We start from the raw sequence: 14,030 nt of genomic DNA on the forward strand, positions 1-14,030 counted from the left end.
GGGGGGGGGGAAGAATATGGTCGGCCTTTCGTCTTTTCAGTTTCAGTTTTGTTCAGTGTTGTGTGACATTTAACTTTGACGTAAACATTTAACTTTAAAAGATAAAGTCGAACTCATTAATGCGTATGATCGGCAGAAAAACAGTGTTCGCAATCTCGCTGCAAAATTCACAATCGGGAAGACGCAGGTAAGCGACATCCTAAAGAAAAAAAATGAACTGCTCAAACAATTTTGGCAACACGGAAATGATCAGGTTCAAAAATCATTCCCGAAAACTGATGGACTTCAAATTTGTCGCGCACGTGCTAAAAAAATTCCCATTAATGGGCCTATTATTAGGGAAAAGGCTTTGGAGGTTGTGAAATCTATGGGAGTAAATGAGTTCAAAGCTTCTGTGGAATGGCTAGACAAGTTCAAAACTCGGCATAAAATTTCTTGGAAAACCGTAAGTGGTGAGAGTGGATCTGTTGATACTGGGGTTGTAACAGAGTGGACCGTCAAATTGGAAGATTTTGTCATGATTTTGAAGCTAAGGATATTTACAACTGTGACAAAACAGGGTTGTTTTTTTAAAGCTCTTCCTGAAAAAACAATGAGTCTTAAAAACGAAAAGTGCCAGGGCGGAAAAATTTCTAAGGAACGCTTGACTGTACTATTGTGTACAAATATGCTGGGAGACTTTGAACAACCTCTTGTTATAGGAAAACCACAAAATCCTCGTTGTTTCAAGGCCATAAAGTTGAATCTTTTGAATGTTGACTGGAAGTCTAATAAAAAAGCGTGGACGACACGAGATATCATGAGCGAATGGATAAGTCAATTTAACCAAAACAGAAAAATTATTCTTTTCATGGATAATGCTGGATCTCACCCGCACATTGAATTGTCCAACATTCAAATCATTTTTCTGCCACCAAACACATCTGCAGAGTGTCAGCCCTTGGATCAAGGGATAATAAAAAATTGTAAACTTCACTACAGAAAACGTGTTTTAAGACATCTCATTGCAAACATGAACGATGTAACATGTGCGACTGACCTTGCAAAGAAAAGCAGCATCCTAGATGCGATTCAATGGATTTCCTTTTCAGTAAACGCAATTAGAAAACAAACTGTCGTGAACTGTTTTGTAAAGTCTGGCTTCTCAAATGCAAAAATTGAAGTTGTGAACAGCAATGTGGAGCACCAAGAAGAACAAGAACTTCAACATCTATTGATAATGTACGATACTTCCGCTACAAGTGACCCTGGCTACAAAGATATAGACTCAAACCTCACTACAGAAGCTGGTGCTCTAGATATCAACGACATTATCATCGATATTTTTCAAGAAGTTCCTCATGAGGATGAAGAAATGGAAGGAGGTCATTCTGTCGAAGAACATATTAACGACGAACCACCGATGAAAATAGAAGAAGCGCTCATACAAATAAATCGTTTAAAAATGTTTTTCGCCGCTGAAGAAGATACTGAAGGACTTTCGATGGTTTCTTCACTCCAAACAAATGTTGAAAACAAAATTATCAGCCGGAAGAAGGTGCAGAAGAAAATAAGTGATTACTGTATGCATTTTTCTTAAGATAAAGTCATAATATGCATAGCACAATTGTATGTATAATATTTACAAAAATATTGTTCAAAATCTGTATATATTTTAATTTAATTTTACATTAAACGTTTAACGATTTTTCTTTCTTTTTTTTTTTTCTCCCTCAGACTTCTTGTTAGCGGACACTTCTCTCTAACGGACACATTTTCATTCCCCATGGCTGTCCGTTAAAGGGAAGTTTCACTGTATAATGATTGAAGGAGTAGTAATTGAATAGGTGGGGTCGTATACTTATCTGGGACAAGTCATTGGCTGTAATAATGATAAATGGCTGGAAGTCAAGAGAAAAATAAATTTTGGATGGATAGCATTTAGGAAATATAGTCACATACTGAGGAGCAATATCCCAATTTATCTGAAATGTAAAATAATGAACCAATGTATACTCTGCACCATGACTTATGGAAGTGAAACTTGGACACTCACCAGAAGAATGGAAGAGAAGCTGAGAACTACACAGCAAAGAATGGAATGAATTATATTGGGAATCAGACTGTTAGATAAGAAGAGAAACACATGGATTAGGCAGCAAACTCAAGTAAAGGACATTCTTATCAAAACTAAAGAATTAAAATGGTCTTGGGCAAAACACATAGCTCGAAGACATGATGACAGATGGAATAAGAAAATAACAGAATGGTACCCAAGAGGAGCTAGAAGAAAACCTGGAAGACAACAACGGAGATGGATGGATGAAATTCATAAGTTTGTGGGTAGTAAATGGATGGCCATTGCACAAAACAGAAGGAACTGGAAAGTTGCTGGAGACGCCTTCATCCAGCAGTGGATTGAAAATGCCTGATGATGATCTATGATGTACATTCAGTACATCATAGTAGGAACAAACAGGTAATTATTCCTCTGTAAGACTTTGGATAGCTACATCTTGATAACACACACTCCCATGTCAGGTTGGATTGGCTAGAAAAGTTGCAGGAAAGATCAACACAGTTAACATAGCTGCCAACTTTAAGAAATCAAAAATGAGAGTTGTTTTTTTTTTTTTTTAAAGAGATCCAGCTTCGGCTGGAATACTTTGGAACTGTTTGGAACTGTATTCCCAAACTTTTTCAAATTAATGATAACTAATGTATGTAATTTTGTATATGAGGGGGTATCAAAAAGTTCGTACCCTGACCTAGATAAAACATCAGTAGGAAAGTGCTGTTTTTAATATAAGTTGTCTACATAATCTACATATTCAATAATTAACATGTGAAATTTCATTCCCGTAAGTGATTATACACCAGAGGTGGAGCCTGCAATCTGAGGAAGGATGCTATGGTTAACCAAGTGGAGTATTGAGCAGTGGTCAAGTTCCTGCATTTGAAAAGAATGCTCAAGAAATTAACGAAGCAATGAAAGCTGTGTATGAGTGGAATTGTCCATCCAATGACACCGTAAAAAAGTGGAAACGGGAGTTCCAGTGCGGTCATACAAGTGTCTTTGACGAGCCAAGAGAAGGAAGGCCATCAACATCCACAAACAATGAGATGGTTGCAAAGGTTGAGCAGTTGGTGCTGAGTGAGCGAAGTGTAACAATTAATTTCATCACAAATGCAGTGGGAATTAGTTATGGGTCTGTCCAGAGCATTTTACATGACCATCTGCACATATCTAAGGTCTCTGCACGATGGGTTCCAAGATCATCTGACATCTTTGCAGAAGCAATGTCTAATGCAATGTTTGCACCAACTGTTGGATTTCTGTAATGTGGATGTTGAAAACTTTTTTGATTGGTATGTGACAAATGAGAATGCTGAGTGTACCAGTATGGTCCAGAGACTAAAGACATGTCAAAGCAGTGGAAGCACACCTCCTCCCCGCCTCCCAAAAAGGCAAAGACCACTCCATCTGCGAAGATGATGTTGCTGGATAATCTGTCAGGATAACCCCTTTTCTGTCGTGTTCTAGGACAGAAAAGGGGTTATCCTGACAGATTACCTACCTCATGGTTCCACACTTACCAGAGAATACTACAGAAATCTTTTGATGCAATGCTTCGAAGGTGAAAAGGCGTGGAATGCTAACCAAAGGTGTCTTCTGTCAGACAATGCACCTGCTCACACGGCCATTGTCACCACAAATTTGTTGTCCAGTGCAGCCTCAAACATACTGCAGCACCCACCCTATTCTCCTGACCTAGCACCGTTAGACTTCTTGTTTCGAGAAACGAAGAAACCATTGTGTGGATGCAGTTTTGATTCATCTAAGGAAGTCATCAATGAAGTCATCAATGAAAATGAAGACTTTATGATTAAGGTATTAAACAACTGATTCATAGATGGGAGAAATGCGTTACTATACATGGAGAGTACATAGAAAAGAATTAAAGTTCCTGCGTGTCTCACCTTTCTAGGGCTATTATTTCTAGCTAAGCGTACAAACTTTTTGATACCCCCCTCGTATATGGTACAGTGGATAAATTACACTAAAAGGCCTAGTTTTTTTTCAGTCAACCTGGACTTTTTGACCATTTTTCCCTCTAGCCACAGCTGGAAATGAAAATATTACTGCATGCAACTAATGTGAAATGCAGTAATGTTTCCACAAAATGCAATAACTTTACAATTCTTTACCTCCAGAGGGCTCTGTTCAGTTACATACTATTGGCTATTCAAAATCTTTACGTTCCATGAGCTTAGTAAAGATTACTGCAGTGCACCATGGCAATTTATGTGCACTGGCTACCACAGCACATTACTCAAAAAATTCAAAGTAAGCCAATCTTCTTGTAACAACAACATAACACAGAACAAACTAGTACAGTAACAACAATGGTCAGCTAAACTCCAGCCGAGTCATTTGCTACTTACAAAAAAAAAAATTAGATAGTATGAATCAGAGCTGTAATACTCAATATGTTCTATGTTGACAATAATATTAGTAAAATAATAAGAGGAGTTTACCTCAATATAGTACGTAGAACACTTCCGTATGATACCCTCCAGAAATTAAAATGGAAAAAACGAAAAAAATCGACAACTTACCGGTACATTAGAGTAAAATATAAATAATTAAATAATCAATTTAACACAATTCAAATCAATTTAAAACAATTAAAAATCAAATTAACGCATTTAAAAGAATCTAAACGAAAATAAGTAAGGAAGAAAAATCGTTTTGAATATTTTCGTTAGATTCTTTTAATTGCGTTAATTTGATTTTTAATTGTTTTAAATTGATTTGAATTGTGTTAAATTGATTATTTAATTATTTATATTTTACTCTAAGGTACCGGTAAGTTGTCGTTTTTTTGTTTTTTCTGTTTTAATTTCTGGAGGGTATCATACGGAAGTATTCTACGTACTATATTGAGGTAAACTCCTCTTATTATTTTACTAATAATAAAAAAAAAAAAAAAAAAGCATTGAAATTAAGATATTAAAAGTTAAATTTTTATTAAAAAATCAAATGTTAGTATTAGCATTGGCAAAATAATGCAAGGAGTAAAGCTTATACAACAGCCAAAAAAAAAAAAAAAAAAAAACCATACGTAAAGTCATCAATGCATGTACCATACGTGACCTTTCTGGTGCTCTATGAAAACTAATAAAACTTTTAATCTTCCTGAGTAAATTCATATCGAATTCAATGGAAACTTGGTTTCCCCTTTGTTTCAACACATGCCAGCTCACGCTAAATATCACTCTTGGTATCCATGCAGTGAGAAATAAGTAATTCAAACCAGTTACTTTCACGAGTTATCGAGTTACTTTCACGGTAAGTACAATGCACAAAATTTGTATGCATACAGTTCAATTCCAAAGTTAAGATAATCAGTTGAGCATTTGCATTTATTCATCCAAACAGCTGTATTTTTGACTCGACAGAGAACATGTCATTTAAATTTAAAATTTTTAAATAATATTATTTAAGATTTGCACAGAACTACTGTTAGCCTAAATGCCTCATTTGCATATATAATACACAGACTTCAGCACACAACCAACTAAAGCATCACACCTTAATTTACCATTTTGATAAACTTCACTCACATATTAAGGTATGCAACAGGCAACAGTTTCGTGTAATGTTATGCCCTGCTCTGATGAGAACTGCACAGTAACAATTTTGTCTAGCCATTCTTCAGAACAATATTTCTTTACATGTTACCCCAGGGTCCTGAGCTGGATATCATCATTCTTCTTTTCCTTGGTGATTCCCTTCTACTTTCTCTCTCTCTCTCTCTCTCTCTCTCTCTCTCTCTCTCTCTCTCTCTCTCTCTCTCTCTCTCTCTCTTAGGGTAACTTAGAATTTTTTTTTTTTTGGCTGGTGCCAGACAATGGCTTACTTGCACCATATTGCTAATGATAATAATAATAATAATATGGAAAATCACAATTTTCAATATACTTGTTATCAGCAAAACTACAAATACAATTTCTAGTCAATGGAAGCAATACATGAGGTTGAAAAATAAAATAATTAGCAAGAGAAAGTGCACAGGTTGAGAAGCCTGAAGTTGGAAGGCCACTGACTAATAATGCACAAGAAAATTTCTAGAGAAGAAATTTATCACAAAATTGCAAAAGGAAGACAGATCACGGAATACTTATAAAGGCTATTTTCAATGGTGCTCAAATAGTCAACTGCAATTAACTAACTTATCACAAAGCAAGTGTATACTGATCTCATTATCTTGTGAAATCCATTTACAAATATCAATGTTCATAAAATTTTGTTAAATAATTTTTTCCATTAAAACTGAAAAATTATGATACGGTGAAAAACATGTAATCATATATGAGTAAATCAGAGTATTACAGAAGTATGGTGAATAACAGAATATCAACAGGAGAGACTGTTTTTACAACAATGGGATACACTCGAATAGAAGCGGGTGCAAGAATATTTGCTGATGCTATAGAGGCAGCAACAGGTGGGTCGGAAAATTACTAGCTTGGGGGGGATACACAAACTAATAGCTTAACTGGAGACACAGGCAAAGGTTAAAGTGATTCTTGCACTGCTACTATTCGTACCTGCAGCAGCCTGAAAAGTAAGATGTCTGGGACTTCAAGCCTTGCTGTGGGTCATAATGGAACAAATAAATACATGGGCTGTACTAGGGTAATTAAGAATAAGAACATGTGCATGTATACTTGCATGTACACTAATGCTAGGAGCACTGTAAATGAAATTTGATGAATTTGAAGTACTGATTTAAGTCATCAAATGCAGACATTGTAGGAATAGCAGAAACATGGTGTAACTCAGATATAAGTGAAGTTCAATTTAAATATGGGGAGTACAATGTATACAAGAAGGACAGACAGGATGGTAGAGGTGGTGGGGTTATGCTCTTAGTTAAGACACATTAAATCTAAGGCAGTGCATCCAGTTGACATGGGTAATGAGTGCAATGGTGAGTCAATTTAGTGTGATATAAGCACTGGAAAAAGAAAATTGAGAGTTGTAGTGTGTTATAGGCCTAATGACCGTGATGAGTAGAGACATTCTACCAGCCAGAATCTCATATGGGGGATTTTAACTTTCCAGATATTGACTGGAATTTGTGGGATCAGTCACTCAGAGACTAACAAGACTTTTGTGGATTTCTTGGATGCCTATTTTCGACAACAGCATATTAAATAGGCAATAAGAAGCAATACTCTTGAGCTGGTTATAAGCACTGATTCTTCATGCATTAAGAATCTGCAGGTAAAAGATCCACTGGTTAGCAGTGATCACAGTGTAAAAATGTGGAATTTAATTAAAGACAACTATTGTCAAGGGTAATGGGAAAGGCTTTTGCTTTTATAAGGGTGACTACAGGGGTCTCAGACAGTTTTTAAATACTGTGAAGTGGGACCAACTAATGATGTTGGTCCCACTTCACAGCAACAGCAAATACTAAGTGTTCAGGGAAGTAATCAAAAAAGCTACTAGGCTTTTCATACCAACGAAGAAATACTGTTCCAGACTTAGACCTAAATGGATGTCAGGTGAACTATTGAGACGTGGCAGAGAAGAAAAATGCATGAGATGCATATAAATTATCAGGTGATACAGAAGCCTATGATCGATATAAATTAGTCTGTAATCAAGTCACAAGGCAAGATAAAGCATATTATAAGAAATTCCTGGCAAAGAATGCAAACAGCAAAGACATCTATGCTTATATTAGCAATAGAAGGAATGGGCTGAATCACATTGGGCCACTTGATGTCCATGAGTTAACTGTTGATGAACCTGCTCATGTTACAGACAAATTGAATAGGTATTTTGCATCTACATTTACCCATGAGAAATTCTTTAGGGAAGGAGATGCCAAAAGTTTATCAAACTCTAACGAGGAGATGACTCTGAGATAACTGAAAGGAAAGTGGAGGAGAAATTGTTGAAAATGGACATAAAAAAAGGCACTTGGGGTGGTTGGAATCTATTCAATTATATCAAGGGAAGTAGCAAAGGAAGTAAGCAAACCCTTAGCTATTTTGAGAGCATACTTAGATTCAGGGGAAGTCCCTATAGACTGGAGATGTGCAAATGTATCTCCAATTCATTAAGGGAAATCAAAAGGCGATATGAGTAATTACAAACCTGTTAGCTTAACATCTGATCCAGGGAAAATAATGGAATCACTGGTTAAAGAAGTAATGCAGGACCATCCGAACAGGCTTGCAATTATACTGCAATCATAGCACAAATTTGTTCACTAGCAACCTTGTCTAACCAATCTGATAGGTTACTATGGTGCAATGACCAAGGAACTGGATGCAAAAAATAATTTTGACATCATATACTTGGATTTCAGGAAGGCTTTTGATACCATTGCACATAAAAGACTGCTGTACAAACTGGATCAACGTGGCATTAAGGGCAGGTTACTGCTATGGATAAATGGATGGTTAAGTGGAAGAATACAGAGAGTGGTTATTAATGGGCACTGCTCTTCGTGTAGTAATGTTAATAGTGGGCCTTATTTATCAATGAAATTGATGATGGTATATCAGGCTTAATATCTAAGTTTGCAGATGATACAAAGTGGCAAGACGGTTAACAACAGTCATCAGGGTGAGCTGCAAAAAGATCTAGAAAGATTGAGAAATGGCAGTTGAAAGTTAACTAACAAATGCAAGGTACTGCATATGGGTAGCAGTAACTCCAGAGTAACTTATCAGCTATGTGGTAGTACACTCAGGGTAGTGGAGAATGAAACAAGACCTGGAGATAATCATGTAGTCAAACATGAAATTCTCTGAGCAATGCTGACAGCTCATGGGGTTTCGTCAATGATATACAGAGATTTTGCTAGCGGGGATAAGGAGCTGATTATTCTCCTCCTCCAGTGAGACTGCATCTTCAGTACAGTATACAAGTCTGGAGGTCTCGCTTTAGGAAGGATATAAATCTGCTGGAATGGGTGCAGAGAAGGGCAACCAGACTGGTGAAGGGAAACAAAAAGATGCTCTTACCTAGAAAGGCTTCAGTTCTACAAACTGCGGCATCTCGAGACTAGGTACATGTGGGGAGATCTGATCGAGGTGGAGGAATGGCATTCTTCCACTTGCTGAGACTACACATGAGGGGACATAAGTTGAAGTTGAGGAAGGTTGATTTTACGTTTATCATTAATATTAATAATTTGTTCTTTCTTTTTTTATTATCTTTACTTTCAGATTTACAATGAACATTATTGGTTAATTACTGCATATGCTGAAAATGCCAAGCACACCCAGTCTTATGAAGATCATTTATCTCTGTTCTATGCTGGACCATATCAAAATATACCATTAGGTACCAATAAACTCAAGGTAGTTGATAAGATTTGGTTTTGGTTTTTATGGCGAATGGGCAATTAAGGCCATGAAGTTGATAAGATGTTGTTGTTATTTGGTTTTTAGGAGCATTAGCAACTAAGGCCATATTGCTCCGGGATATGCGGTGGTCATTCCCTGACCTTTCCGCATCCTCCGTATTTGGTGGTGACGGAAGTTGATAAGAAAAAAAAAAAATCTAAGGGTAATTATACAATCCAACATTAAGTTCTATAAGCAGTGCAGATAAGCTTATAGCATTCTGTCAATGATATATAAGAACTCTAAGAGGTAACAAGGAAGTGATTACCTCAATGTACACAGCAATGATCAGGCCACAACTGGATTGCACTGTTTGAAAGCCTTATTTTTAAAAAAAGGGTGCAAATCTGTTTGAAGGGGGTGCAAAGAAGGATACCAAAATTAGTAGAGAGCACAAAAAAAACTTTCTTGTGAAATTTTTTTTTTTTTTTGTGCCTGTCTTGACCTCAATTTTTCTTGTGAAAGCCTTCACAAGAAAGACTAAGGTTTTATGTGCATTGTCTTTAAACTAGCTAACTACATAGTGATTTAATTGAAATGTTTAAGGCTTTAAAAGGGTTAAATACACTACATGCCAGTAGCATCTTTACTCTTTCTGAGATTACATACATACCCAAGGGGACACAAATTTAAACAGAAAAAAGGATAGCAGAAAGGATGAAATTTATAAATCTGTTCAGAGAGTAGCTGAATGGAACAAGCATTCACCTAGTGGGTAGTTTGAATAAATTTAAAGTATTAGAGAAATTAGAAGAAATGGACAAATTAAGTGGGTCAATTTTTATTTATTCAGTCTAATGTATTTATTTTTTATTATTTATTTTTTTTTTGATTGATGATGAATAAGCTTTGCTTCCTTACATCATTCTTACGATACTAATTTTGATACTAAATACCTGTGAAATGCCTAAAGCAGTGCTTACCCTTTCCCATAGCCATTCAACTGAACTTGCCAAAAATGAGCAGCTTAAAACAAGAGATCTGCAGTATCACTGGTGAACCCATATTGGTAATTATTAATACAAAGGGCTCCAGAGATAGTGTAACACTAGGCGATTGAATTTCTTCATTAATTCAGAATGAGTGGACATCAGAGTATAGGATAATAATTACATTTTAATGTTTTATAAATGCAATTAATGGCATTTGTGAAAATATAATCATTAGTAAAATTAATCTGAATTTCTATAAGAAATTCAGATTAATTTCGCTAATGATTATATTTAGGATATTTTAAAGTGTCTTTTAAATATAGTTACTAATGTGCCACTGTCCAAAATGCACAACCATTTAAAAAAAAAGGTAATCTTTCATGAAAGAAATCTAAAAAACAAACTTTACTGAAGAGTATGAAAATTGTTTTAACTTACTTTAACTTTTTGTTGGTAAACTAAATCATCAGGAGCATATTCTTTCTGAAGGGTTATGAGATCATACTTTGGCCCAATCAGTGGAATTGACTCAGCTATCTAGCAAAAAATAAATAAATAATATGCATATGTGTGTACACACACACACACACACACACTAAAAAATGTAGAACGATTTATAAAAAAAGAAACTAACTAAAAGAGTTGTTACCAGATCATACTTGGGCCCTATCATTGGAATTGACTCAGCTATCCACAAAAAATAAATAAATAATATGTATGTATGCATCTGTGTGTATATATACACACACAAACACACTAAAAAATGTAGAACAACTTATAAGAAAAGAAACAACTAAAAAAGTATAACTACCAGGATAGATTTAGGTAAAATTATAATGCATATAAAACTGGGATATGAGATTACGTCTTCTAGAACAAAGCAACATATGAAGAATGCGGCATGAAATACAGTACTGTATATAAATTAGGAATGATAAAAAAAATTAAATTAGGTGTGAAAATCATGAGTTTCTGTATTCATTGTACAAATTGCCAGCCTATAAGAAAAAGGAAAGAAGAATAATGAAATGTGAAGTAGTTATAAAGCTCAAAGAAGGTGAAACAGAACCATTTTATGAATATATAAATATAAAGAAGGTGAAACCTGAACCATTTTATGGTAAACAAACTACCATAAAGATAAAAAGTTGATTGATAAATATGTATAATATCTAACATTATCTTCACTGTTTTTCTAACAGATTTGCTTTATATGTCATTGGGATATCAGGGATGGATCATCATAAGTTGTGATTTGCCAATGATGTTTGCTATGATGATGATCTATCCCACCATATTATTACTATTATTTTTATTATCATTTTATTCTTACTATTATGTTATCATTATTATTAATTTTTTCCAGCATATGTGCTTAGAAAATATGTTCATCTCCCAGTGACAAAAAACTTTATAAAGTTCCGATCTTATGAATTGACAACTATATTTTATAATTGGGTGTCCAGTTTTCTCTCTGACTGCAAGTGCTGGTAGATGGCTCTATCGTCTAACTTCTGCACTAATACTAATGTTCCCTAAGAGTAATTTCTTTCTCTCACTCTTTTCCTCTTGTATATTAATGACCTTCTTCCACTGACTGCAAATCCTATTCATAGTTTTGCTGATGACTGCACACTAAATTCCACCTTCCGGTTCGAGAAACATTATCCTGCACAAACAGATATCCACAACCAATTCCTTAAATGCTGATCTCCAGGTAATTCTCCAATGGGGCAAGAAAATTTAGTCAAGTTCAGTCCTTCTAAAACTCAGACTTCTCTTTCTTATTCCCCCCCCCCCAAAAAAAACTTCCATCTGGTTATCATCACATTGCATTTACTGCTATGCTTTCCGAAGTAATGGAGAAATCCATCAATTAACTTTAAACTATCTTGAAATCTTCCTCTAATCAATGATTGCAATGGTAATATATTGGCTTATGTTACTCATCTTTGGACAAACTCAATGGAAAAATTTAGTGAGTTTCAAATTTTTCCATTGAATGGCCTTAAAAAGACCTAAAACCTTAGATGTGTCAAGACCAGCTCAAGAAGCTGGTCTTGACACTTCTAAGGCTTTCGATTGTGTTTGGCATTAAAGTCTTCTAAATAGGCTCCCATCTCATGGTCTGCCTGCCATTTTTTTTTTTTTTTTTTTTGTTGCTATTGGATATTCCAGTTTTCTCTCTGGAAGCTCACTGTGGGTGATAAAAAAACATGTCTTTAACTTCTCCACTAATGGTGGTATTCTCCAAGGTTCAGTTCTTTCTCCTACTCTTTCCCTGTTGTATATTAATGGCCTTATTCTGTTGACTGGAAATCCCACACAGTTTTGCTGATGACAGCACACTTCATTCTGCCTTTCAGTCTACATTAAACATTTTCAGGGTGAGAAATCTAGTCCTGAACAATTGCCCTCAACTCCTCAAATATCCATTTCTAATTCTTTAAATGCATATCCAGATAATTCTCCAGTGAGATGAAGAAAACTTAGTTCATTTTAATCCTCCTAAAACTCAGTCTTGCATTTTTTTTTTTTTTTTTTCCCCTCTCAAAAAAAGTTGACTGCTGCTTTATGTTACTTTTCAGTGACACTTGGATTTCTAGACAAGATCATGCATTTCTATTAAGGATTACTCTGCCTTCAATTTCTCTTGGCATAATCACATCACAACATTGCTTCCTCCACACAAAAAACAAAAGAAAAACTGTTTTCTTTTTCACTATCAGAATTTCCTTTCTTTTAAACAATTTTTTTTATTTTTCACCGTGTACAAATCCCAAATCTTCCCTACCATGGAATATTGTTACCACATCTGGGGTGCCCTCAAAATTTCTCTCAAACTGCTTGACTCCATTGAAAGGAAGACAGTTAGATTAATTAATGACCTATCTCTTACAAAGCCCCTCTCTGTCTTACAGATGCTCAGTTTCTGTTGTCTTTTCTGTAGATACTTCCATGTGCATCGTTCTTCTGAATTGGTATCTATAATTCTCCTACTCTCTTCAAAACTTTTTTCTCTTTCTTTGACTGTAGGCAACTGAAGAGAGCACACGTTTTAAGTTGGTTCCAGTGGCTTAACTGAAGGGGATTGATATCAAGCATCTGGAATACAAAATTTTTGTTTAAATTTCATTTCTGTAATTTTTAAATCTTACTTCAGTAATTTTGTGAAATTAACTTCTACAATATTTTGTAAATTTAATCCTTAATTTTTCTAAAGAATTTCTGTTAAATTTAAGTTAAATTTAGCAGAAATTTCAGTGGCTTAACTTTAACTTCAGTAGTGGATACACAAACATATGGCAACAGTTTAATTTATGCAATACTTTGTTGATTTAAATTTATACTGTAAATTTAAATTTTGTAATTTTTCTAAGTCCAAATTTTACCTAAATAATGGCTGTTGTAAGATCCCCTTTCAACACATCGTCCAAAGATATCACAACTCAGATGGAAATGCCTGCTGGCATTTCCAGTGTGAGTCATGAGTTTGACACTTGTACAGCCTATGACATATTTAAAGGTCACTCTAGCAGACAAATCAAGCTCACAATCATTTCTTTGCACCTGATGTAAGGAGAGTACCGATGTAAAATTAAAACTTGTGCATACAGTACTAGAAGAATTTGGGTCACTGAAGAAATGGGTGACTGCCCTAGAAACAAATGTACCTGAAAACTT

The 14,030-nt window shown here is 35.1% G+C and overlaps 1 protein-coding gene across 3 annotated transcripts in view; it reads right to left on the minus strand.

The window, feature by feature from the left end:
- The window catches only part of LOC150084652 (ubiquitin thioesterase OTUB1), a 297,048-nt gene that overhangs the window by 192,282 nt on the left and 90,736 nt on the right, over positions 1-14,030 (minus strand). For all 3 annotated transcript variants that reach the window (XM_090375384.1, XM_090375383.1, XM_090375385.1), the window contains exon 3: positions 10,785-10,883. In XM_090375384.1, coding sequence (XP_090231510.1) covers positions 10,785-10,883 — 99 coding nt within the window. The remainder of the gene's footprint in view (positions 1-10,784; positions 10,884-14,030) is intronic.

Source organism: Mastigoproctus giganteus, chromosome 6 (genome assembly GCF_048544385.1).
Source record: "Mastigoproctus giganteus isolate SK-2022 chromosome 6, ASM4854438v1, whole genome shotgun sequence".
Lineage (NCBI taxonomy): Eukaryota > Metazoa > Arthropoda > Arachnida > Uropygi > Thelyphonidae > Mastigoproctus > Mastigoproctus giganteus.